The sequence below is a fragment of the Takifugu rubripes genome, chromosome 1, assembly GCF_901000725.2.
Source record: "Takifugu rubripes chromosome 1, fTakRub1.2, whole genome shotgun sequence".
Classification (NCBI taxonomy): Eukaryota; Metazoa; Chordata; class Actinopteri; order Tetraodontiformes; family Tetraodontidae; genus Takifugu; species Takifugu rubripes.
Genome location: NC_042285.1, coordinates 28,032,901 through 28,057,611, shown reverse-complemented (window position 1 = coordinate 28,057,611; position 24,711 = coordinate 28,032,901). Strand labels below are relative to the sequence as shown.

Below are 24,711 nucleotides of genomic sequence, written 5' to 3'. Positions count from 1 at the left end.
TGAGCCCAACACTCATTTGTCTGTTTCTGATGCTGCCTGTTACCTGCCAGATTTGACTATTTTACCGCTCAGCCTGGTGCGATCTGGGGGATTTGGGAGAATCTTAGACAAGACGGCTTTTTTCCCCCCAAAGGTGTTGTGGGCATCTACTTGAAGTTGTGAGAAGCAAGCTGGCAGCTTTCATCATACACCTCAGGATACATCTTGGTGGAGACCTTGTAGATCTGCCCGCCCAATCAGACATACAGACAGAATATGTCTCCTGGTTTAGCTTTGCAGTGGAAAACCCTGGGTCTCAACTTGTCTTTAGCTTAAGGGCCTAATAAAAGAAGGGGAACAAAAGGGGATTATTTTGTATTAGCTGTAGGACTGGGGAGGGGAAAGGGTGTAAGTGGATTGAGATGGCAGACACTTTTGTGGAAGTTGAGGCTTGTTTATGAGCATACCAGTGAAGATCACACTCAATGATAAGTTAGTGTCAAGTAATTAAACTCGTGCAGGTTTTCTTCACACACCCCTGTCCTTCACACCATCACACTCATCTGTTTTTTACTCTCTTTTGCAGACCTCCAGGACTGACAGGAAGTCCAGTAATCTCAGATATTTCCCTCATCCGTCTTTCACCTCACGCAGCCCCCGGATCAGGGGAATCACCATTTAGCCCTCCGCATCCCTACATGAGCCCCCACATGGAACACTACCTGCGCTCAGTCCACAGCAGCCCCACCCTCTCGATGATCTCAGCAGCCCGGGGACTCAGCCCCGCTGAGGGTAAGATATGGACCAGAATGTTACGGTAGACGTTGCTGTGATGCTTCATATTCTGACATCTCATCAACATCTGTACGCAGCTTCCTGAACAACTGATTACAAAGTTTTAAAGCAGCCTCTCAGTGCTCTTCAGTGTGGAGATGCAGATATCAGAAAACTACATGCTGCCTTTCAATAAATCCTCATTTATGCCACACAGTGTGTTCAATACATCACAAGTGTGATGTGGAAAATGTCTCAAAGCATTAAGGAAGTCAGATTAGAGTTGAGTGGGTTTAGAATTTATGTATCCTGCTCACCATAAACCAGCTCTGTCTGCCTGGCTGCAGCTCACAGTTTACACAGTTGGTTGTTTAACCAACAGTGATAATTAGTCTTGCACCTTATATGTTCCCCTACATAAGGCACACCTTTCATCGAGCATGTTCAGGTGCTTTGCGTGTGTGTACACGTTGGTGATTTGCTGGTGTATCATGGGTACACTTTGCGGTTAATGCGAGTTCTCCTCGCTTGTAGCTTTGTTTGGGCTGGAGAAACCATGGAAATTAGCACAGGCACGAGCACACGGCGCCCCAAGCTATTGAGTTCACGCGATGACAGACTGGTACTCGCTGCCGCTGTTCAAAACAAGTTGGAAGAAGTAGGGAGCCTCAGATCTGCGTGGTGTTGCAGTATTGACACGCATGGCTGGCAGCACTGCGTGTTTGAAGGGGAGTACTGTAAAGCAGATGCTGACAATGACTCACTATGGCAGCAAATTAAAGAAATTGTATATGCAGGACATGTATAAAATCTGTGCAACCAGGATAGAGTGGCGTGAACCTTAGCTTTTGAGCTTCATCGTCAACATCATCGCAACCACTAGTGTAACACTGGAACACATAGATACATATTTGTGAACTCAAACAGTCCAATTTCTATGATTCAACTACCAGACTTACATAGATACATGGTTGGCGCCTGGTAAGACAGTGTGGCAGCCATGGAGGAAGCAGAAGAACGTGTCTCAGCTGTGGCCTAGCAGGTTCTGGTGGATCCAGCGGCAGCGAGTACCAGTCTGTCATCGCGTGAACTCAATATCTGAGTCTGATGGAAACATGAGGGAGACTGTGGGTCGGGACCACAGGAAGCAAACTATCCACAGTCTCCCTCATGTTTCCATCAGACTGAGCAAGAACTGTAGAGGTGAGCAACTACAGGTGGATGGTGGAGAGCACGCTGCAGAAGAAGGACACCAAAGGGACGTGTGGAGCAGGATAAAAACAGTCCTGGCCTGTGGTAGAGCCAACCAGCTCAAACTGTTTCAACAGGTTCAACACTTCCACCTCATGATGAATGATTCCAGACTGGTAGCCCCCACTTCCTACCTGATGAAGACTCTGGAGAGACTAGTTCTTTGCCATGTGAGGCAGGTGAAACATTCCCGGACCCCCTTCAGTTTGCTTACCCGGAGTGCAATGGTGTTGAAGATGCTCATTCCCACCTGGATGAACCTAGTGGTTACATGAGAGCAATGTTCTTCTCTAGTACCTTCACCACCATCAGGTCAGATATTCTGGGAAGCAATCCTTAGGGATGTGGTTGGATTACTCTCTTACTAGATGCTGGACTACCTGAGGGAATGGCTGGACTACCTGATCCCTGCTGGGATCAGTAAAGTGATCTTACATGACTGCACCGATGCAGGTGTTGGATTATTCTACATCGCTATTATGTTTTCTGAATGTGCAACTTCATTCTATTCACTTGCCTTCCCGTTCCCACCTTCCCGCTTCCCACTCTGTCTGACTCCATCATTCCCTTGAGATGTTTTCTCATAACCTCTCAGACGTCAGATGTTATCGGTCCAGCTCTTCACCTCTTGGGGTTACTGGCCTGGTTTGAAACTCTTGCAGGTTTTGCAAGAACGTTTCTCATTTTGTTCCTTGTGCTTTTGCTGCAGTGAGCCACGAACACCTGAAGGAGCGTACCCTCTTCAGTCTCCCCCCTCCGCCGCCGGGAGCCAACCCTACTGAGTACTACCACCTCATGGCCAGCCAGCGAAGCCCGTACGGCGACCTGCTGATGCAGAGCGGAGCGGCGGCAGCTGCAGCAGCTGCGGCGGCAGCGGCTCATCTGCCAGATTACATCAGCCCTGTAGATGGTGAGGATGTTTTCTTTTGGATCTTAGAAGGAGGAGTTTTTCATGCAGAAATGCAAAACTTGCCATGTAATGCAACGTGCAACAGTAAGATGCCTGCTCGTAAAACTCCTGCACATCTTTCATGTCGGGTAACAGAGTAACAGCCAGACTTAACAGCCATGTTGGACTTTGTTCTCAAGAGCAGACACGTCCATCCCATGCTCCTATTCTTCCCCTCTAGGGAAGAGCTTCCCACATCAAAGCTAGTGGTGCTTTTATGAATTAACATTTGGTTGAGGCTGCATTACAAATAAGATCCTATAAGCTAAAATCTCATTAAAAAACTTAGTAGTCTCATTCTGGCGGTGCTTCAGGTGCGTCTGTGTAGTTTTACAAGAGAGTTCCAGTAAAACAAGAGAATCCGGACCGCGAGTCTGTGTTGCAGGCAGGATGAACCTCACTGGTCGGCCAGTTAATGGCTGCAACCAGGCAGCTTCACCCTGAATCGCCTTCAACAGGCAGGAAAAGCTCCCAACTTGAGGCGTGTCTGCACACAGACTCACAGAGGTCGGCCTGTTCTTTTCAGCCAGACAGAACTCTATCAAGGTGAGGGCCGTGCAAACGGGCATCAGAACAGACGTTTGGATTTCTGCTGCAGGACACATCCAAGAAACCTTCAGCCCCAATGAATGGGTGATAGAGAGAGCACAGGGTGGAAAACTGTCCGTGAAAGTCGGCCTGATATCAAAACTCCCCTTGGCCACGCTCTCCTGAGTGACCTCCAGCAGTTCTTCCTTTCATCCTCTCCACCCACGTACAAGTGTAAATATAATAAAGCAAGCTGACTATAAAGAGTCAGTTGTAAATAAAATTCCCCCACCTTAATCAACAATGGCAGCAAAGCTCCAGCATGTCAGCGACTCTGCGCTTGCTAACAAATGCGTCCTCACACTCGGGTAGGAAAGCCAACCCTGATTGGGTCAGATACACGATGGCTCGCTGTCTAATCTTCTAAATTGGTCCAATCACTTAGCCAAACACAGCAGTGCTGCGAGTGAAGGGTGCCCATGCAGAGACCACCTCGCTCTCCCCCCCCTTTAACCACCTCAGTGACCCGCTGCTCTGCTTTGCCCACATTTGTTTGGCGAAGCTGTTTGCTCAAACATCCAGGCCCCTCCGCATGCTCCTTCAACAGAATTCACACTTGCTGCCACCATCTTAGCAGCTTTTATGTAGTGTTCCACCCTGTGGGGAGTGATGTGGTAGATTTGGGCCACTCTGCCAGTCTGGGGGCTCTTCCACTGTGGCCGACACGTACAGAGCCCATATTGACCGAAGCGGCTGGCTAATGGTCATCGCGGGCAGGCATGGCCCGAATCAAAGAACTCATTTACAGGAGGGGGAGGACGTTTCATTCCTTACTGTTAGTTTTGGATGGCACTGCAGAAGAAAACAGGAATTAAAATCAATTTCTGCACTAATATTCAGCAGACCCACCGCAAAACTGGGAGCCCTCGATGACCCCCCCATTACTGATGTTTCCCCTGCAGATAGTGAAGGTTTTTATGGTTGAGTCAGGAAAAAGCTGCTGCTGTTGTGCAAGTATCAATGGATACAAACACTTTTATATAAATCTTTATTTGGGACATTTAGATGCACAGAATAAAATATGTGTTCAGCCAAAACTAAAAAAAAAAAAAGCTACACAGTCACAGATCATTCCTAATTCTATTTAGTGCAAAAACTTTTAAGAATAACTTGTTTCAAACCAGAAAAAGCTTGAAATGATATTACAGCTGCTGATGCAGTGGGGGCCGTTAAGGTGGAGGCAGCCATGAAGTGGGAGCCTTCAATCTCACCTGGGGCCTCAGCTCTTTTGCAGGTTTTGCGTTATTTTTATGAGAAAAGACGACATGACCTACGAGGCACTCGCCAACAGAACCCCCAGTCCAGCCGGGGCTTCAGGAGGAGGTCCTGGGCAGGATGCACTGACCCAGCAATCAAGATATCAGGTTAATCAGAAATGCTGAGAAGAAGAAATACGGAGCTGAGAAGCTGGTGGTTTCTCCCCATAACCATATTTTAAATGAAATCTTTTGCTGTAGTCATCCAGCGAGCAACTCTCGAGCAATGTTTATCTTTAAAATGATCATGAACTGCAAAATTTGGACCAATTCTGGAGACATGGAATGGACCAGAAGCTGCGCTCGGTCATTTTCCCACGCTGCTTCAGTTTAGGAGCCTTTTCCATCTGAAAAGCACCAGAAACCACGAATGTTGGTCTTCCACTCCCCCAGTTGACAGCATAATGGAGTGGATTTGTAGACAAACAGTTGAAGGCTGCCCTGAAATGTGAAGCTGCTTCTGTCTCCACCGTTATTTCCAGACATTAATCACCCTCCTTATCTGGCTAAAATGAGGAAAAGATTTCCTGCTCAGATGACTCCATCTATGAAATCCCGGAGCAGCGTTCAGGGGGTTTGTGAATCACATGTGTCTCTGACCTGTTCAGAGAACTTGGAATTTAGCTCATTTATGGAAGATGCTGCCTCCCAAATGCAGCAGAAAGCTCCGACACGCGTCCAAATAGCGGCGCTGGGGAGACCACTCGCCCCACTCGACCCCCTGCACGTGTCATTTGTCATTTGCATCCTTCATACTGGCGAAAAACACGACTTCCACGATTCCCAACCACGTTTCCACACGATTGGCATCAGCAGGGTTTCGCTGCCACTAACATAACTGAAGTCACATTGTGGAGCCTCACACTGGGAGGCATTCAGGAGCCTGTTTGTGTACGAGTGAGTCGGTATGTAAGGGCTGGGTGGGCAGAGAAATATCAGAAGCTCCCACGACAAAAGCAGCTGCCAAAGTAAACCTGCCCCCATGAATAAAAAAGATTTTAGTGTTAATACAGCAGAGAGAGATAGATGTGTGTACCGATGTAGTGGGGAGGGGTTCTTCCCCCACACTGCATACACAAACACTTAACTATATGCTGGTTCACGAGCACACGGCTGGAAGTGTGTGCAAAAACACACGCTGGCAAACACAACGGTGGCTTTGGGATGGACACTGGGGGCTCATAGATGATCCTGCGCGAGCGCCCTTCGCTAATAAAATTCACAGTGTTCGTATTACTGAGATTTAGCAGGGAAAATAAACATTTCCCACTCGGTCCGCGCTGGCTGGAGACGTGGAGGCCTGGGGCCCTGCTGGCACCGGCCCCAGCTGCGGTGCGCCGGTGGTGGGGGTTTACCCAGCAGCCTCAGCCTCCCGCTCTCCATCTCGGAGAGCCGACTTTACTGAGGCCTGCGTCCCCCAGACAAGGTCGGGTTTGACAAGCCGCAGATTATCCACTGAGGCAAATGCTTGGAATACAGGGTTTCCCTTTCAACACACCCTGATTTCAAGCTTATTAGAGGACAGTTAAGAATTCTAAAGCCAGAATCACAGCAGGGGAATAACACTGAACAGGCCTCACTGAGCCGAACATGTCGGTTCTTTGTTAAACCTCCCCTGTTCTGCATCAGGTTTTTTTTTTTTTTAATTTTTGGCAGTTTTCATCCCCAAACTGTGATTGACGGCTCTGCGGCTCCACAGTAAGTTTGTAAGAGGGAATTACAAAGTTAATGTTAATGACTCTTTTTGGCCTTTGGTGCAGGTTGATTTATTATGTTTTTGGGATAGTTTGTTGGAGATTTGCCCTTCATGACTGTTTGAAGACTTAATTGTTGGGTATGCAGGACGCTGCTGGTCTGTAAATCCAGTTATTTATTCAGGTATCCACTTCTTGTCTTGAATAATGCAGTTGAATATCTCCGTTCTGCCATTACATCTGTTAACCCCGGAACAGTGTTTGGTTTTCATTGTCTGACGTACCCTACAAACATTTCTCATCTACTGTATGACACCATGCCAGTAATAGTCTAACTAGCCTTGGTCATCCACACACTTAGATCCCATTCCCAGAACTGGTCATGCATCACATCATCTCACATAAATATTCAAACCACATGCAACAATCTGCATGTGTGCTCAGTCTTCTGGATTTTATTGTCTTGATCAGAGCAGACGGCGTCGCTAAACTCAGGCCCATTTTTAGGCCAGACGTGGTTTGTTCACAAATATGGGGGTGTGGGGATGGATGGCTGCTTATCGTTGGCTTCTATTTATGATTAGACTTCCTGTAGCGGTGGTGATGTCTCCACAAGTTGAGAAGGGTCCGGAGGACTCGCAGACAAGTGGAAAAGACATCCTTGGTTGGCTCCATCCCAGCCCGTAGCGCTGCCGGCAGAGGTGCGCTCGCACCAAATGGGACCGAAAGCGAGTGGATTAGCAAAACCCTCCAATTAAAGTGTTTTCATTTTCAGCAAAGCCATTTGGGTTACAACAGCACAGTCAAATGCTTAAAATAATCACACACATGCTTTTTGCTTTACTGTATCGACGTGCACTGGCGACTCTGTAATTATGACTCTCTATATAAATCCAGAGCCCACAATTACAAGCAGCCCACAGCGCAGCCACACACTCGCGTCTATTCGCTCTCTGCACGCTGCCGTGCCACCGCGGCCTGTGCAACATCTGTTTTCTCACTCCCCCCCCACACCGGAACCTGCTCACCCTTTCAATTATACCCACCACCCATAAAGAGAGCTTTGGCTCTCCCTCTCTTTCTCTGTGTGAGTCTTTATTAGCTGCAGGTAATATTGGTGCAGATCAATAAGACTCAATGTTGTGTTTAAGTATTGTTGCCGGAGGTTTTGGGAATTCTTCAGAGGTGAAGTCAAAGGCGGGGCTGGAGGAGGCGGGGCAGGCGCCAGGCCACTAGATGGAGTGTATTATATGTGAGGAACATGAATACACACATTTCCCTTTCCTCACTGCATCAACGGCTAAAAAAGGAAAGACAAACCTTCAGTCTTGAGTCGAAGGGTTTTGGGAACCAAATGTCCTTCCTCAAACGCACGGACGGATCCTTCACCTCCTCCATCGCCTCCCCCGATACTTTAGATAACAACTGCATAATCTGGTGAGGTTCTAAAGTGTCAGACAGCTGTAATCATTTTCCAGCTCAAACTCCAGCTCTGCCTGCTGGAGCTGCTAAACCATGACATGATGTCATCAGTAGAAGATGGGAGTGTGCAATTTTAGACCTTTTCTTTGTGTTGCAAAGTGTTAAAATTCATCAAAACAACTATTAAATGCTGACAACTTATTTTATGGAAGATTATGCCGGTATTTTTTTACCCTTAGATCAGTTTTCACTAACTAGGGGAACTAAAATCAGCTAAAACCAGGCAGTTGTTATCAAGGTCTCACACTCCTCTATAATCTCCATCGGTTTATTCCAACCTCAGTCTCACAAATCCCTCAGAAGGGCCGAGGAGCCTCCTAACCAAACGCACGTGCTTTATGATTTGGCGCCCTCCGATTGTAGCCGTTTTGGAAGTCAGATCCTGGTTTATGGCTGTTGGTCTGGGGCTGGATTACCCAGGTGCCTGGTTTCATTTGGCCTGAGACTGGGAGATTAGTTTCAGACCAACAGCCGTGGAGCTGACGTGCAGCCACGTGTGCTGAGGTGAGTTGTGATCTGCTCGTTACCAGTTTCCGGCCTCTCGCACCTCCGATAATGTCTGCTGTGAGACATAATCACACACGCTGAGCAGCACCTGTTGGACCCAAACGAGTGATTCGAAATCAGAATTGAAGTAAAACACAACCCGTGTGTACGTGTGGAAACCACAAGGCCTTCTCCAGCAGTTCATGGGAAAGTGCACTGCTCTTTTCTAAATGGGTAAGAAAATAAGGGGAAATAGGCCACAAACCCTGCCTATCTCTTTGAGGCTGCCTTGTTCTTTTTATTTTAATTGTATTCTGAGATCAATTTGTTTAAATTGCCTCCATTTAACTTGCCCAGTCCGGCGGACTGAAAGAGATTATTATCAAGGTAATTACTGAGAATGATTGAGGGAGCAATTCATTATGTATAGGAGGATGTGAATGATAAAAAGGTGTGTGTGTGTGTGTGTGTGCGTGTGTGTGCGTGTGTGTGTGTGTGTGTGTGATACACAAGATAGAGGGGAGATATTACGGCTTTGACCGCTGGTCAACTGGTCAAAGCTTTAATCTTAACTGGTCTGTAAAAAAATGTGTTTTTTTTATTCAGCAGGACAAGAAACGTCAGCGTTAGATGCTGGAGGTTCTGGCAGGAAAAAGGGTCCGACCCACTTCATGTTTTTACTGGTCAATTAGAAACTCCCTCAGCTCCTCCAGACACAAGCCATCGGTGTCTCGGTACTAGAAAACCTCAGATCAGCCTGTAGACAGCAATAAATCTGGAATCCACCGTTCCAGTCGCAGATCCCACAGAGGAGCCAGACAATCAAAACAAACGACAAAGCAGAACTGGGACAAACTGACTTCCACTGGAGAAATGGGTCCTCACCTCTTCTCTAAACCCTTTATTGGACCTCTTTCTGCAGTATCGCGTTTCTCCAGCCCGCGGCTGACACCCCGGCTGAGCAGGAAGAGGGCGCTGTCCATCTCACCATTGTCTGACGCCAGCATCGACCTGCAGACCATGATCCGCACCTCGCCCAACTCACTGGTCGCGTACATCAACAACTCTCGCTCCAGCTCAGCCGCCAGCAGCTCTTACGGGCACCTCTCAGTGGGTCCTGGAATCAGGTACAGTCTGAGGCTAAGGTGCCCAGCTGCATGCTACATTATGTGGGTTCAGTGGTTTGCAACAATTCCAGGTTTTCCAGTTGTTTTTGCAAAGTTGTAAAGCTTGAGCCTCCAGGTTCCTGGTGTTATTGTAGCAGTGGACTAGAAGGAGACACACCCATGTTAGCAGTGTTCAACAGCAATAACGGAACACATCAAAGCACCATTGCAGCATTCCTAGAAGGACTGGTGGTATTTGTTAGTGTCCCTCGTTTCTACAGCGTTCTGTGTCTGTGGTTGCCGCCATTTAGAACACGAGGAACACATTTCCAAAAACACAAGCTGATTCCGGAATGCTTACGAACAGCTTCTATAAAGCACTGGTGTTTAACTGCATGACAATGTTGCCTAAATGTGCAGTCAAAATACACTGGAAATAAAGTCATAATAAAAGACCAACATCCCCAAATTATAATGCTCTAGTGAGTTGTTTGCTTTCTCTACAGTACATTTGATTTACTATGACAGAGCTGGTAGCACAAAAAAGGCTTAAAACAGCAAGGCTAGGTGCTACATGCTACATGCTACAGGTTGCTCGTCTATCATCTCCTCATCTAGTATTGCTACTCAAGTGTTTTATTCAGTCAGAAGTTCCAAGATTTTCATACTTTGTTTCCTCTTTATCAGTCCCTCGTTCGGCTTCCCCCCTCACATCAACCCAGTAGCGTACCAGCAGCTCTTGTCCCAGCAGAGGGGTCTGAGTGCCTTCGGTCACACGCCTCCGCTGATTCAACCGTCGCCCTCCTCCTTTTCCACTCGGCAACACCCACTCTCTGCCTCAGCCATGTCCGCCGCCCTCAACAACTCCAACTCTGATGCAAACCAGGTAGGAAAACGGAAACGCCGCCATTCTCTGGAGCGTTGCGCTGCAGCCTGTGCACGGAGCCAAGAGCTTGCACGTGATGAGAGGGGAAAACTGGTTTGACCCCCAGCGGTTGGCTGGATGTGCCCTCATACTACACTGCAGGCTGTCAGCAGATGTGCCGCAGATGTTAATATAGGAAACGCTTGTTATGAAGAAACATTGTTGATAAAGTACTTCATTCAGTTTCTATGGTCTCCTTTCCAGAAATTTCATTACTGAGATATTTATTGGAAAAACCGTGTCAGGGCAGAAATATGCAGGAGGCGTCCTCGCAGTCCCATCTGTCTTGGGTCCGGCCGTCTCCTCGTCCGCTCTTTATCAGCTCTGTGTACACACCACCGACACTTCCACTGTAAACTTCCCACTTTCTGAATCACCCTCGCCCTGATATCGGCCGCCTCCTTTGTGAAACTTTGACTTCATTTCAAATGTGATCAGAACCATATTTCAGTCTTGGTGTGCAGCCAGTGGAATGAATCACTGAGGCCCCCAGGAACACTGTCGCATCTGGGTGGGATTAGCAGACCCCCCCCCCCCCCCATCTCAATGTTAAACCTACACATACTTTATATCCTCAAAAATGCAGGAGCTGCTTTATGTTTGGTTTCTTTTGTTTAATTGTGTTTCCATCAGAGCCGTTACGGGCCTGATGTGTCTCTACGTGGTTCCCGGGCCCAGATCAAAGCTCCCCATCAGCCCCCACCTCTGCAGCCCTCCCCTCCTCTGTAGTTTGGGTCGTCGCTCCTTTGCTTTTATAGTTTTCCTTTGCGGCTTTCGTGATCATAAAGCACTCTTAGCAGCAGGTCCGGTCTGACTAACGCAGCGCGGTGCCTGGTGCAACCAGGACTCACTATCACTGACGCCCACGACCTGATTCCTCTGTGGTGACGGCGTGGAATTTAGAGGTTTCATGTTTGGGGTGAATCAACAGAAGGGTTACGGACTCTAATCACACCCATCTCAGTAATCAGAGGCTCTTTTTCATCCGTCTGTCAGAGTGCCAGTGGAGACCCAGCAGTGAGCAGCACGGTCAACCCGCTGACCACCAAGAGGTCAAAGGTTAAGACAGAAGCAGAAGGGCTGCTGCCCATTTCTCCATCTTCGCAGGTATGAAAGTTTTTCTGGAGAAAATGATTTCAAGATCAACACTGACCTTCAGGAACTTCTAACTGTCTCTTTATCAGCACCTTCATTCCTTAAATCTGGACAGTAATCACCACTTTACCTGCAGCTCTAATTGATTCTAAGTAGCAAACAAATTGCAGCTTTAATCACTGAGCAGAGGTGTTGTTGTGCATTAGGATGAAACATCAAGTCATTAGGATGAAGCTGATAAGATAAGAGATATGCAAAACAGAAAAGTACAGAAGACCTCATTTCCATATCGACTGCTGAATCAGCTCAGTGCTTTTGTCCACTTGCAGGACCACGGTGGGGGGATCTTGGACCTGAGTGAAGATCTGGATAAAGATGAGTGCAAGCAAGAGCCTGAAGCTGTGTATGAGACCAACTGCCACTGGGAGGGCTGCACCAAGGAGTATGAGACCCAGGATCAGCTGGTGCATGTAAGAGATGGCATATTGTTGAGAAATGTTGAGTTTTGCCAATCATAACCCATAAAGACCTCCCTAAAAATCAGTTCTGCTGTGAAAAGCAATCAATTCTACCTCGTGGAAGGTTAATAACAAGAGGCCGTAAAAACCTGTGTGTTTTAGTCAAGTTAAAAAGTTCAGTCTGTTACTCATTAAATCTGATTAAGTCTGCTGAGAAAACTGTCCGGTAACCGATCCCTTCCTGTCTGGGCTGACACGCGGGATGTTAATGAGCCTGCCAGCTCATGCCAATTTCAAGCCAAAGCCCTGCAGTTGTGGCTTCCATCCCCTCCAACCTTCAGCCCTGTGACCCCTGCCCCCTAACCTCGCCCTCCCCACGACACTCCCAACCCCTGCAGCCCAGAGGGCCCACCATAAATCCATCGTCATGCCAGAAGTTCTGGAATTCTGGAACCTCTTGCCCCCCCCCCCCCTCCCTGTTTCCCAGCCAGTTTCTCTTCACTTTGACTGTCATCACAGAGCAGCACAAATCCAACTGTTGAACTTACTGAAAAAGTAAATTGCATGTGAAGATAGAATGATGTAGTTGTTAAAGACAATGTTTACACATATTTATTTACCTGGACCACATAAACACAATATCCTGGTGCAATAATCAATGTTTCGTGGTCAATTTCCAATAAAAAAAATAAAATTTGGGTTTAAAACCTGACATTATAGCCAGGAAATCTGAGTTCAATGTCTGAATTCTGGTCAATTCTGGCCCCTTTAAAACAGATCATTAAGTAATAAGTATAAGTCTACACCTCTTTTGTAACTCTTTCCACCTGTTCCCTTTGGCTGCCACACACCTCCATACTGTCAGGATTAACAGTAGGACGAACCTGAAAAAAGACCCTTGTTTTCAACCTCCCTTCTCCTAGATTAGATTCCAGCAGAAGCTTCACCCACATAAGAGGAGCGTTGTGGGCTCGGTCGTCCTCGGGAGGTGGTTCCTTTGGGCCTGTGAATATTTACATGTGGGGCTTCTGGGATGAGTTTTGCAGTACGTCGGCACAAAATCTGACTTTGATAAATTGTGGTTGAAAGTCCTGCTCAGGAAAGCAGACTGGTGTTGGCGGGTTACCAAAACATCGGTGTCGTTGTTTTTGAGCTAAACTATTGATTTTGTCCATTTTAACTCCAACACATGTTCAGTTTTGGGCATCACACAGGAAACGGGCTTCCCCTCATCACAGTTACTTCCTGTTCCATCAGTCCAGAGGAGAATGGAAGATAAAGACTCTTCCTGATCAGTTTGGCTGGGATCTGAGGAAGTTCCTCCTCCTTGAGAAACACATGGAGCCTGAAAAAACACAGAGTTTTTATAGGTTCCACGTCCTGTTGACAGACATGTAATAACTGTCGAGCGTAATGGCCAGCGCCGTCATTCATGGTGTGTGTGAACCCTCTGAAGTGGCTGACTGACACGGACGTGAACGTACACGTCGCTTTAAAGGTTATCTCTTTGTTACCGCGCAGTGACGAGCGGCTCTAACTCTTTCCACAGCACATCAACAACGACCACATCCACGGCGAGAAGAAGGAGTTCGTGTGTCGCTGGGAGGAATGTTCACGCGAGCAAAAGCCCTTCAAGGCCCAGTACATGCTGGTGGTCCACATGAGACGTCACACCGGGGAGAAGCCTCATAAATGCACAGTAAGGAGCTCTGCGACCTGCATTCGTCACTCTTGATCAGGTGTAACATGAGGACAGAAACACGTCCTCCTTTCTTTCCCCGTGCGGCCAGTACAATGAAAACATTCCTCCAGCTGTGCGAATCCACATTTTCTATCATTAATTTTGCATGACTTGACTAATACATGGCTGAAAACCTAAAAGAATGAAGGCATCGCTTGTGATCTTTGCCTCATTAGCATTCACACAGTAATCGTCCTTTCCTCAGAGAAAAAGTGATTTAAAAAAGTCCATGTTTCATTGATATTTTCGGTGTTGATAAATCATGGCCCTTTTTGTATTGAAGATCAAATCGAAGGCCTGTTTGCTCGCCTTCAAAGCCCTCTCATGAATGCATTAAAACAGATGCCTTGTGAAAAGACAGAGCTAAGAGAGCTGATTGACGGCATGGGTGCGTAATTAGAATCTGCAGGCATGCAAAAGGGGCCGGGGAGCCTTATTAATACCACACTGGATGTTCTCCACATGAATCCCCTTGTGCATCTCAGAGCGTCGCCCTTTGTTCTTGTCTTTTAAGGGAAGATCCTGACTTCTGCATCCGGTTCCTGAGCTTCTTCATCAGACACTTTTTAAAAATCAAAGCCAGTTTCATTTACAGCTACTGCTCAGAAGGAATACCAAATTATAGCTTGTAGAGAAAAGGCAAATACAAAGGCTAAACACAGACTTCCCTTTGTATTAACAAGAGCACGGCAGGGGAGGAGCTCTACCACACCTAACACTTAGATTAGATATTTCACATTATTGTTCTTTTTCCCCAGAGTTTAGCACTCTTGTGCTTTTGTGCATCACATCCCAGTTGGTGGGCATGGGTCCAACACTAGATTTCATGTGGGGGCTGAAACACAGCCCAGTTTTTCTCCCAGCTGCAGCGCGAACAATAAACGACTCAGCCTGTCTCACCCTGCCTGTCTGTCTCTCTGTCTGTCTGTCAGTTTGAGGGCTGTTCGAAAGCTTACTCCCGTCTGGAGAACCTCAAGACTCACCTCAGGTCCCACACCGGGGAGAAACCGTACTTGTGTGAACACGAAGGCTGCAACAAGGCCTTCTCCAATGCCTCAGACCGAGCCAAGCACCAGAACCGCACACACTCTAACGAGGTATGCAGATATGTCCATATCTCCTAGTGATGCCCTGTGGCGTCCAGGAACCAGTGTTTCAAATCTCCCTTCTTTCCAGAAACCATATGTCTGTAAGATCCCCGGCTGTACCAAGCGCTACACAGATCCAAGTTCGCTCAGGAAACACGTGAAGACGGTGCACGGACCAGAAGCTCACATCACAAAGAAGCAAAGAAGCGACGTCCCTCCGAGGCCTCAGCCACCAAAAGGCAACGGGGTGAACGAGGCGAACTCCAGGCACGGAGCAAAAGGCGCGGAGGGCAAGATCGAGGCCAACAGCACCTCTGGAGGAATGGAGGACTGCCTGCAGATCAAATCTATCAAGACTGAGAACTCCATGGTGAGCTGCTCGGGAATTTCATGGCATCTTGAAAGAAAAGCTTTTCTTTCGACAGCCTTTGGCACATGTTGCTTGAAAAGTGTAATTGCATGATTTTTCTGGCTGGTTTCTGCTTGACTAACATCTCCTGAGGTTAGATGCTTTCACTGAACCTCTCCTAACACACCTCTCCTCTCAAGTTAACCTTCCTAATGGACAGACTTCACTGAGGTGAGCACTATCTCTGGATCACTCTATCACTGTTTCTTTGTTCCCTCGCAACCTGACTACATTTACATGCTACATTTGTCAAAATATGCATGCTGCAAAATGTGCTGCTTGCCGCCATTTAAGCAGATATTTCTGCATGCGAGATCTCTGGCAGCGGCCCCGCTGTCGGAACAAGATAAAAGTCATTGTGACATTAATATTAAAAGGCGTGAGATGTTTCATCCCGTGCGTTGAACAAATAGTGCCAGCATCAAGCTGTGATCAAGACTTTAGTTCATTTTTAGCCAGTTTAAATTGCTGTCACTGCTGTGCTGGATTGTTACTCACAGAACTCATCTATTATCAAATTGTTTTCTTGTAAATAAATCAAACCCATCTGTGATTAATGAGATTATGGAACTATCGGCCCACATTGGTTGTTCGAAAACATTGGGTACAATCAGAATTTTTTAACCGTTGTGATTATTTCATATTGAAGAATACACTAAAGATTTCGCTGCTGAATCTCATTATTTCAACTTTATTTTTGCATGATTGCATATTGATCTGTGGAAAAGTGGACAACTGTTCAGCACCATTATTTAGAGAGTCTGTGTGATGTTGACATCAAGTGGCCCCCTGCTGTGATCCTCCAGACGTACCAGTCCAGTCCTGGCGGCCACTCCTCCTGCAGCAGCGAGCCTTCGCCTCTCGGCAGCACCAACAACAACGACAGCGGGGTAGAGATGGCGTTGCACAGCGGGGGCAGCTTCGGAGACCTCAGCGCGCAGGACGAGTGCCCCATGGTCGACTCCACCGTTCCTGCTGGGGGGCAGCAGGCCGTGATGGGGCTTCATTTAAGGAAAGCTGTGGGTCACCCTGGCACAGTCACCATCAAGCTGGAGAACATCAAAAAGGAACGGCTGAAGACGGTGTCGACGTCGGACTGGGTCAACTCTGCAGCACAACCACTGCAGGGTCAGCGCAGCAGTGTGAAGCTGCCTCCCATACCTGCAGTCGGTGAGTCTCCATGAGGATCCTGGGTTTTCATTTTCTGTACATGACTGTTTTATGTTCGAGGGAGCACACAAACACACCCAGGTCAGGAAGGCACGTCCACAATATGCATCCCTAATTGAGTTGCAAGTCCATAAACATTATAAACATTCTTCCTTTGGTCACGTGTCAAATCCAGTGAGTTATACTGTAATATAGCATAATAATTATCCTCCAACTTGGTTGTTGATGGTAAATGTGCAAATGATTGTGACAAATGTGTTATATAATGAGAGTCAGCTGGGTCTACCACAGTCATGGTGCCATTACTGCTTGTCTGGGGTCAGGCCCTGGGATTCTGGAAAGTGCCTTAAAACAATTCTGATTGTAAAAGACGCTATATAAATAAAGATTGAGATTGATTGATTACAAGCTTCGTTGTCTCTGCAGGTTCTCTGCTGGAGAACTCCACCTTGATGAGCAACTCCAGTATTTCGTACCCTGGCCAACGCAGGGGTGACCTGTCTTCATGTGAAGTAACACTTTTAAACCAGTTGAATGAGCGCCGCGACAGCACCACCAGCACCATCAGCTCGGCTTACACCATCAGCCGGCGCTCCTCTGGTATCTCACCAGGATATTCAAGCCGCCGCTCCAGCGAGGCATCCCAGTTTGGCGCCAACAGGCACAATAATATCAGCTCGGCTGATTCCTATGACCCGATCTCCACAGATCTGTCTCGCCGCTCCAGCGAGGCCAGTCAGTGCGGAGGTGGTGGACTCGGTGGAGGGGCGACTCTCCCAAGCCTCCTCAGTTTAACGCCCGCCCAACATTACCGTCTGAAGGCAAAGTACGCTGCCGCTACTGGTGGAGCTCCACCCACTCCTCTCCCTAATATGGATCGAATGAGCCTGAGGACCCGCATGGCACTTTATAGCGACTCCCAGGAAGCATCGTTGAATCAATTCCACCAGCCGTCTCCTGGAACTGTGCCTCGGCGCTGCAGTGATATGGGATATGGCACAAGGAGCATGATGCCCCACGAGGTGCCGGGCAACCTCCCACGCCGCGCCAGCGATCCAGTGCGTCGTCCCACGCTGGACCCTCTCTCCTTGTCCAGGTTCCAGCGCTACAACAGCATGAACAACATGAACCCTCTGAATGTCTCAACGGCCGAACGCTACCAGTCGCTGGTCACACAGGGGTATACCCGGTCCGATGGCAATCTGCAACGCTACCCGTTCGCTCCGAGACCTCCTAGCATTTCTGAAAATGTGGCCATGGAGAACATGGTAATGGACGGAATGACTGGAGCGGATCAGAATGGAGAGGATGACTTGGTGCTTCCTGACGATATGGTGCAGTACTTAAGGTCGCAGAATACTGGGCCCTCCGCTAATAACTTGGGTCAGGTGGACTTTCATTCCAACCATCAGAATCATGGCTTCCAGACAGGCATGGCCCCTCCACCATCATATTATTCCCAGAGAAGGATGGCCATGGTGGACGCCACCATGACTCATTCTGCCCAAGACTCCCAGCAGCCATTCTCAGCGCCTCCAGAGAACATGAACAAAAACAACATGCCGGTGCAGTGGAACGAGGTGAGCTCAGGCACTGTGGACTCCACCGCCAAGCTCTCCAAACCGCAGCACCATCCTCTCAGGGGGAACCTAGCTGTCGTTCAGCAAAGGCACAATTTCAGTTCCTTCCAGGGACAAGGTCAAGCACTGAGCAGCAACCACCAGGTTGTTCCTATGAGTCAAAATGTGTCCATGTATGCAAACCACAGCAACCAGAGGATATTGAACGCCTCGCAGCCCCCGGCGCCCCCGCAGCAGCAGCAGCAGCAGCAGCAGCAGCAACAGAGGCAGTACGTCCCTGTCAACTTTGGAGAGCACATGAGTCCTCAACAGGGATTTGGCCAAGAGTTTATTCCAAATTCAATATCAGGGAGTACGAGCATGAGACCTGCACAGAACGTCGTGGCCAGTTCAGAACTGCAAAGAGGAAGGACACAGACTGATGGGTATTATCGTGTGAATCAATTGGATCTGCAGCAAAATTATAATATTCTTACGCAGCAGCAGCAGCAGCAGCAGCAGTCGATCCACAATGGCGGAAGAGGATCGTTACAACCTCGGCCTCCTGCAGAACCCAAGTCCAACATGAGACAGCATCCAGGTTCTAACATGATGCATCCAAACAGAGTCGCCAAGTCCTCTGCTTTGAGCCCCTGTGATGGAACTGAGACATCAGAGGCGAGCCCAAAGAGGCGCAGTGGGCCTGCAGCTCACAACAGCAGCTCTGAAAATTCTGTCTTCTACACAGGTCAGATCCACATGTTTGAGCCCTCCTTTGATGCACCAATGTCCCCGTGTGCCAGTGAGCCTCCTGCTAACAGCACCAGTGCCGCCAACATGGCCTCGCCAGGCGTTAACCTGGTCTCCAGCAGCACCATTGATTCCTCCACTGGCGTATCGGGCGGGCCGCAGCACCCCCAGATTGATTTTGACACCATGCTAGATGATGGGGACCATTCCAGCCTAATGTCAGGCACCTTAAGTCCCGGCCTCCTCCAAAGCCTTTCCCAGAGTTCCTCTCGCCTCACGACTCCTCGCAACTCCCTCCCCCTCGCGTCTGTACCGGCAGGAATCGGCAATATGGCCATCGGGGACATGAATTCCATGCTCACGGCCTTGGCTGAAGAAAGCAAGTTCCTCAACATGATGAGCTGAGAACAATCAAACATCACGTCGTCCATCCAGTCTTAAAGAATTCAGGAATATAAGGACTCCAAAAACAGGCACTGATTGAATGCAAATCTGAGTATATCCTATATTTTTGTTTACTGTCCTGTAGAATATGCACATTTTGTAATATGTGCATCAGATGATATGTTGCATTAAAAATGTAGTATTAAGTATAATTAGGATTAAGGTTTCTGTCACTATTTGCTACAAAGCCATACAATACTGTATATGATAGTCCAGGGTATACATACATACATCTTAAAATTAATGCCGTTCAGTATTTGCAATCGTGATATCTGTAAAAAGTGGCGCCCTGAAAGTGTTCCACACGCTACATAGATCAGAATTAGACATAAAGAGGACATGTAGATAACGGGTAATATCTTCTCTTAACGATCCTAAAGCGTATAGATATAGGTTATGGTATTTGCTTTAAATTATGTTATAGACCATCGATGTTAAAACACGAGCTGTTGAAAGTAAGACAAAAGTATTTCATAACACAAACCCTCTTAAATTGGATAAAAGCCGTTGCTATTGCTAATGTTGCTATTAACTGCTGCTGCAGGTTAAAGAAAAGCCCCTCCCTCATCCGTGGGGTATATACGGCAGGGGCGTGTACACATGTGATGTTTGACAGCCAAAAGCCAAATCTTGAACTGGGCTATTTTGCATTGACTGACTAATGAACAACAGCATATAAATCTATAGGCTGTCAGAAGAATCTGGTCAGAGAATCAAGGAAGGCTTCTGAAGGAAGGCGCGGTGACGTCCTGCTGGGTTTTATACGTTGGGAAGCTTCAGCGTTACACATATAGCTGCTAGAGTTGCTAACGCCCAGGTGTGTACATGAGACAGTGGTTAAACATCCCAGCGACACCACGGTGGCGCCATCACGCGCAGACATTTGCTGTAATATTTGACACCACGCATGAAGAGATGGTTCCTCCTGAGGCCGGTGCGCTCCACCAGCCTGACGATCCATATGTTTATATGTTTATACGAGTTTGACAATCAGAGGGTTCTCGTCCCCCGAGGGTGGGAGACTGGAAGGACAAGAGTTTGTTTCTATACAGGAACGCCTGGCACGTGGTGAGGAGTCCTCCTGAAAGAGAATATACAAGTACCTCTGTGTGTTCTCACCAGAAGAAGCAGTCCTAATTAACACATTCAGAGAGCCCCCCCACCCCCACCCCCACCCGGGTCTCTGGGTGAACTGAAGAAAGTCCAGGAAGGGACAGACTTTGAAAGCGAAAGCGTCTCTGAGCGGAATGGTGACGTAGCCATTCCGGTTCCTCGCCTCTGTAACGCTCATCATGTTTATAAGTAGCCTTGAAACTGTTGTGTGCTGACGTTGGCGTTTCCTACGTGGAGCCTGTGTGTGAGAGTTTGGGGTGTGTGTGCGTTTATGTTCATAGCTTTTGTACATGTCGAATAAACTATCCTTTTTTTTGTTTTTCCCTGGTTAAATTCCCTCCGTGTGGCTCGCTTTGATGGAGCTCCTGCAGTTACATAAAGTAATGACCATTAAAACCACGTTCTTCACAATTTACACAATACCTGAAACCCGTACGTCTAAAATAGGAGACATATAGAAGAACCATCTAAACCATGGACGCCACAAAGAGATGCTATTTAACAGTGGAGCTCTAACATCCATGCTAACGACGCTTCCATTCGTCCCAGTCACTCAGAACTGGGAGAGGCTTCGTTTTTAATGCATCAGTCTGATAAATCTGATTAAAGGATCAACCCAGAACACACAGATGCATCTTAAGATTACCTGACTTGAAAATGAGAAGTGGCAGAAAACGGCTCTGACGGGAAATGAAAAGAATAAAAAATAGATTTGTCTGAGAAGACGGAGAGAAAAGTCAAAGGCAGGAGAGCAGAGACGAGGAGGAGGAGGCACCAGAAGCTGCACGGTGCTGAGACCCAAGTTTGGTTTGACAGAAATTCAGTCGGGGACTGCCAGCAAGTGCAGCCCGCTGATTGGTTTTGCCACTGAAATCCTTTATTCTCTTAGAAAGAGAGCAGGAGATAAAATAGCCTCTGGGTGAGGAGCGAAGCTGAAGGGGCGATCAGACAAGGCGAGCAGCGATCTGGAGCCAAACAGACGCAGCCAGAGGTGGAAGAAGGCAACAGCTTGACCCACACGGACGCTTCAGAAAGTTCTGCTGACGTCTCCCCGTCCCACAAAGTCTCGCGGTGGTGTCCAGGGTCCACGTGGAGGCGCTTCAGCTGTCCCGGGGTCGGCCAACATCCCGTCAAACGTCCCCATCAGCCGTTCAGCTGCCTGTTGGTGACGTTGACAGCGTGGAGCCCGACGGCAGCCAGACACAACAGGGGAGTCCTGGGGGGGGGTTGGGGGGTGGCGACGGACGGCCGTCCTCAGCTGAGCCCCACTCAGCAAACGAAGACTTTATTAATGAGTCGCAGCTGCGGAGGACAGGGAATTAAATATCTGCCCTGACCTTCTTAAACAACAGAAAATGAGAAACAAACCACATTCAGGTCATCACCTTTGACCTGTGCACGCTCAGAAGAGCGGATTTATGAACGTTTAGTCTATTTTTGTTGCTGAATCCAAATATAAACTATCAGCTTTGGGCAAATATGGAAATATATCATATAATCATCCCCGTACATGCGGCTTTAGCCAAGGAGCTACAGATAGTCTTGTGTTTCCACTCCAGCACTTCTCCTTCACTTCTTTGGTCATTAGCATTAGTTAGCATTAGTTAGCAGCAGCATTATCCAGAACCTTCCGTCTTTGCAGCGGTGCTGTGACGCATCAGCCAATTTGTTCCTGCAGCCAAACATCAGATAATCGAGTGGAAATATACAAGATAAGATAAGATAAAGTTTTTTGATCCCACATCGGGTAAATTCACATGTTCTGACATGTGTTCATGACTTGCTTCCACCTTCGGATCTTCCTGAGGGGCTCCTCCTTGTCTCTTTCAGTGCATGTATGTAGCATGTTGGGAGAAGTTCGGGAGTGTGTCACATGTTGCCCTCTGACCCCTGGAGGTCAGGTCATCATAATAAAGCCTTTCACCACAGACTGCACTCAGTCTCTCATCAAAGATTTCCTGCTCGGAGCTCAGAGAGCAGAAGGACGTGACCTGTGGCCGAGTCTGGTCACCTTCTTCTCCAATAGAGTTTTTCCCCATCCTGTTGCTGCTGGCCTGAGGGCCAAAAGCGGCCCCACTTCAATCCAGAAGTCCAAGAATTATGATCAGCTGGCCTCAGGGATATCTGTGATAAAGACCAGTATTGTGTCCCTCCTAGGGAGACGCTCGGTCTTGGGTCGGTCCATAACGTGGGTCGTGACCTCTTGAAGCTCTCAGATGGCCTGAAAGCTTTGCCTTGATTGTGATGTTGAGAGACGCCATCGTTGGAATGAAGATGGTGAAATCGATGGCCAGAGAAGAAGAGAAGATGACCTCCGCTCGTGTGCGCCGGTGCTTTGATCTTTCCTGCTTTTTCATCCTCCCTAACACAAGGACTGTTCATCAGTTTCCACTTTAAACGGCCCCGTTAGTGGCCTCAACCTTCTCCGTCCGTTCACCTTCAGCACCTTTAAATAACAACCTCGGAGTCTAACAGCAGATCTGTAGACTTTTGATAGTTTTAAAGCGTTTGCACGGCCCAAACTTGAACCTTTGACCTTGTTTTAGGGTATAAAAGCCTTCGCTGCAGCTAAGGAAGGGCTGCTGAAGGTTGTTGGAGAGCAGACAGCAGCTCACACATCCCCGGGGTCAGTTACCTTAAACTGTTGCAGCGGTCACAGCTGGTGGCTCCAGATTAGCACCGACCATCTCACAAGTATCGTATACGCTCCCTTTGGCTCCCCCAGGGCTGCAGGGACGTCGTCCAAGACAAAACACAGATTGTTTCCGTCACACAAAGCACAATGAAGCCAGAGAGAGTGTGTGTGTGCTTCTGTGCACACATAGCAGGTCTGTGCGGGGGTGGGGGGGGTGTAGGGGGGGCAGCAACGCCGCTGCCGGAGGGGAACGTGGCACCGCCGCTGCTCCCAGCTCCCGGCGGCGTTGATGTTTACCCTCTGCAGGCTCCTTTTGAACCGCCACTGTCGAGGCCGCTGACGGAGACAGGAGAGAGGAGACGCTGGAACACATCAGAGGATCCAAACGGTTCCCATATTTACTGTGAACGTTCCCAAAGTGGGAAGAGACAAATGAATTTTCCAGTTTTCCGGCACTGTCGGATGCCTGTATCACCATCTTCCTGGCTGCATTCACACCCCCGGTCGGGGCTGTGAAGTGACCCCAGCAGAACTGTCACCTCTCGTAGGGGCAGTAATGGGCCCAGCAATATATGATGTTTTATTAAGAAACACTCACAGAATCAGGACTCTGGGCAGTGAAGAGGACGGCCCCCTGCTGGGAATGACCACCGAGCCTCCAGCTGTGCAGGAAAGGAGAGCAAAGGTCTCTGTCTTTCCACCTGTTTTCCACTTGGGTTGTCACCAGTCAGCAGTTTACCAATGAAGTGTTCAACTGTGAGAATTATACCTGCACTTGTTTCTAAAATGATTGAAGGAAGAACACTCAGCTTTTAGTGCAGCTCCTCCTGCTTTTAGCACTCCAGAGTGTCAGAACATCCCATTTTAGGTGACAGCGCTTTATCACACATCTACTCTTGGCAACATGGGTGGGGTGGACACCAGGACATGTCTCCTTAATGCTGAAAAATCATTAAAAAAAAAAAATAAAAAAAATATGGCTGCAGCGTTAAATTCAAACATGAACCTATCAGAGAAAAGAAACCTCGAGGGTGCAGCTCCAATCTGAACTCCCGGGATCGATCCATTAAAGTGAAATCTCTAAGTTTGATGATCACTTTTGAAGTGTTTTCTGATACGTTTCCAGAATATCAGTGAGGAATCTGCCAGGTGATCGAGCAGCAGCTTGTAATTCTGTTCGGAGCAGGAAGAGCGCCATCCCAAAACCCCCCGTCGTGCCTTCAGTTCTGTCCATTAACGAAAAGGACAAAAGCAAAAGAGCCATTTGGAGCGAGTGGTGTCAAAAACCGCAGCGACTGCCAGGAACCATTTTAAGCAGATGTCTGTTTGGACGTGGCCCTGAGCTCCTGTCCCCATTTAAATATAGTGATTTGAGTGGAACACAAGCAGCGGGAGATGGCCCAGCAGCCAGCGCGAGCATTCAGGGGCTCGCTAATGACCCTCTGGGGTCGGGGGGTCACCGGAGTAAAAGCAGATCAGAGAGGATGTGGGGCCAGCAGCCAGGACAGGGGCCATAAATCTCATCCACTCCCAGAGGAAGCCATCTTTTTTCCCACTTGCCATCGGAATTAAAATACAATCACAATCGTCACATTGTGGCTCCCACCAGAATGACAGGCCTGGGAGGCCGGACGGGGGACGGGGGACGGGGGACACGGGGGGGGTTGTTTATTTTTGGCTCACAGATGAGAAAACTGCTGCTCAGTTGGGGGGGGGCAATGCTATCGAGCATTTGCAACAGCATCATAGCTTTGCCGTA

The 24,711-nt window shown here is 48.2% G+C and overlaps 1 protein-coding gene across 1 annotated transcript in view; it reads left to right on the top strand.

The window, feature by feature from the left end:
- Positions 1-20,651, top strand: part of gli2a (GLI family zinc finger 2a) — a 55,504-nt gene extending 34,853 nt beyond the window's left edge. Inside the window, exons 4-14 of the mRNA XM_003962136.3 lie at positions 566-771; positions 2,714-2,914; positions 9,382-9,586; positions 10,253-10,451; positions 11,487-11,597; positions 11,915-12,055; positions 13,593-13,742; positions 14,717-14,881; positions 14,961-15,242; positions 16,088-16,451; positions 16,878-20,651. Of these exons, the coding sequence (XP_003962185.2) occupies positions 566-771; positions 2,714-2,914; positions 9,382-9,586; positions 10,253-10,451; positions 11,487-11,597; positions 11,915-12,055; positions 13,593-13,742; positions 14,717-14,881; positions 14,961-15,242; positions 16,088-16,451; positions 16,878-19,165 (4,312 nt within the window). The 3' untranslated portion in view covers positions 19,166-20,651. The remainder of the gene's footprint in view (positions 1-565; positions 772-2,713; positions 2,915-9,381; positions 9,587-10,252; positions 10,452-11,486; positions 11,598-11,914; positions 12,056-13,592; positions 13,743-14,716; positions 14,882-14,960; positions 15,243-16,087; positions 16,452-16,877) is intronic.
- The last annotated feature ends 4,060 nt before the right edge of the window (positions 20,652-24,711 follow it).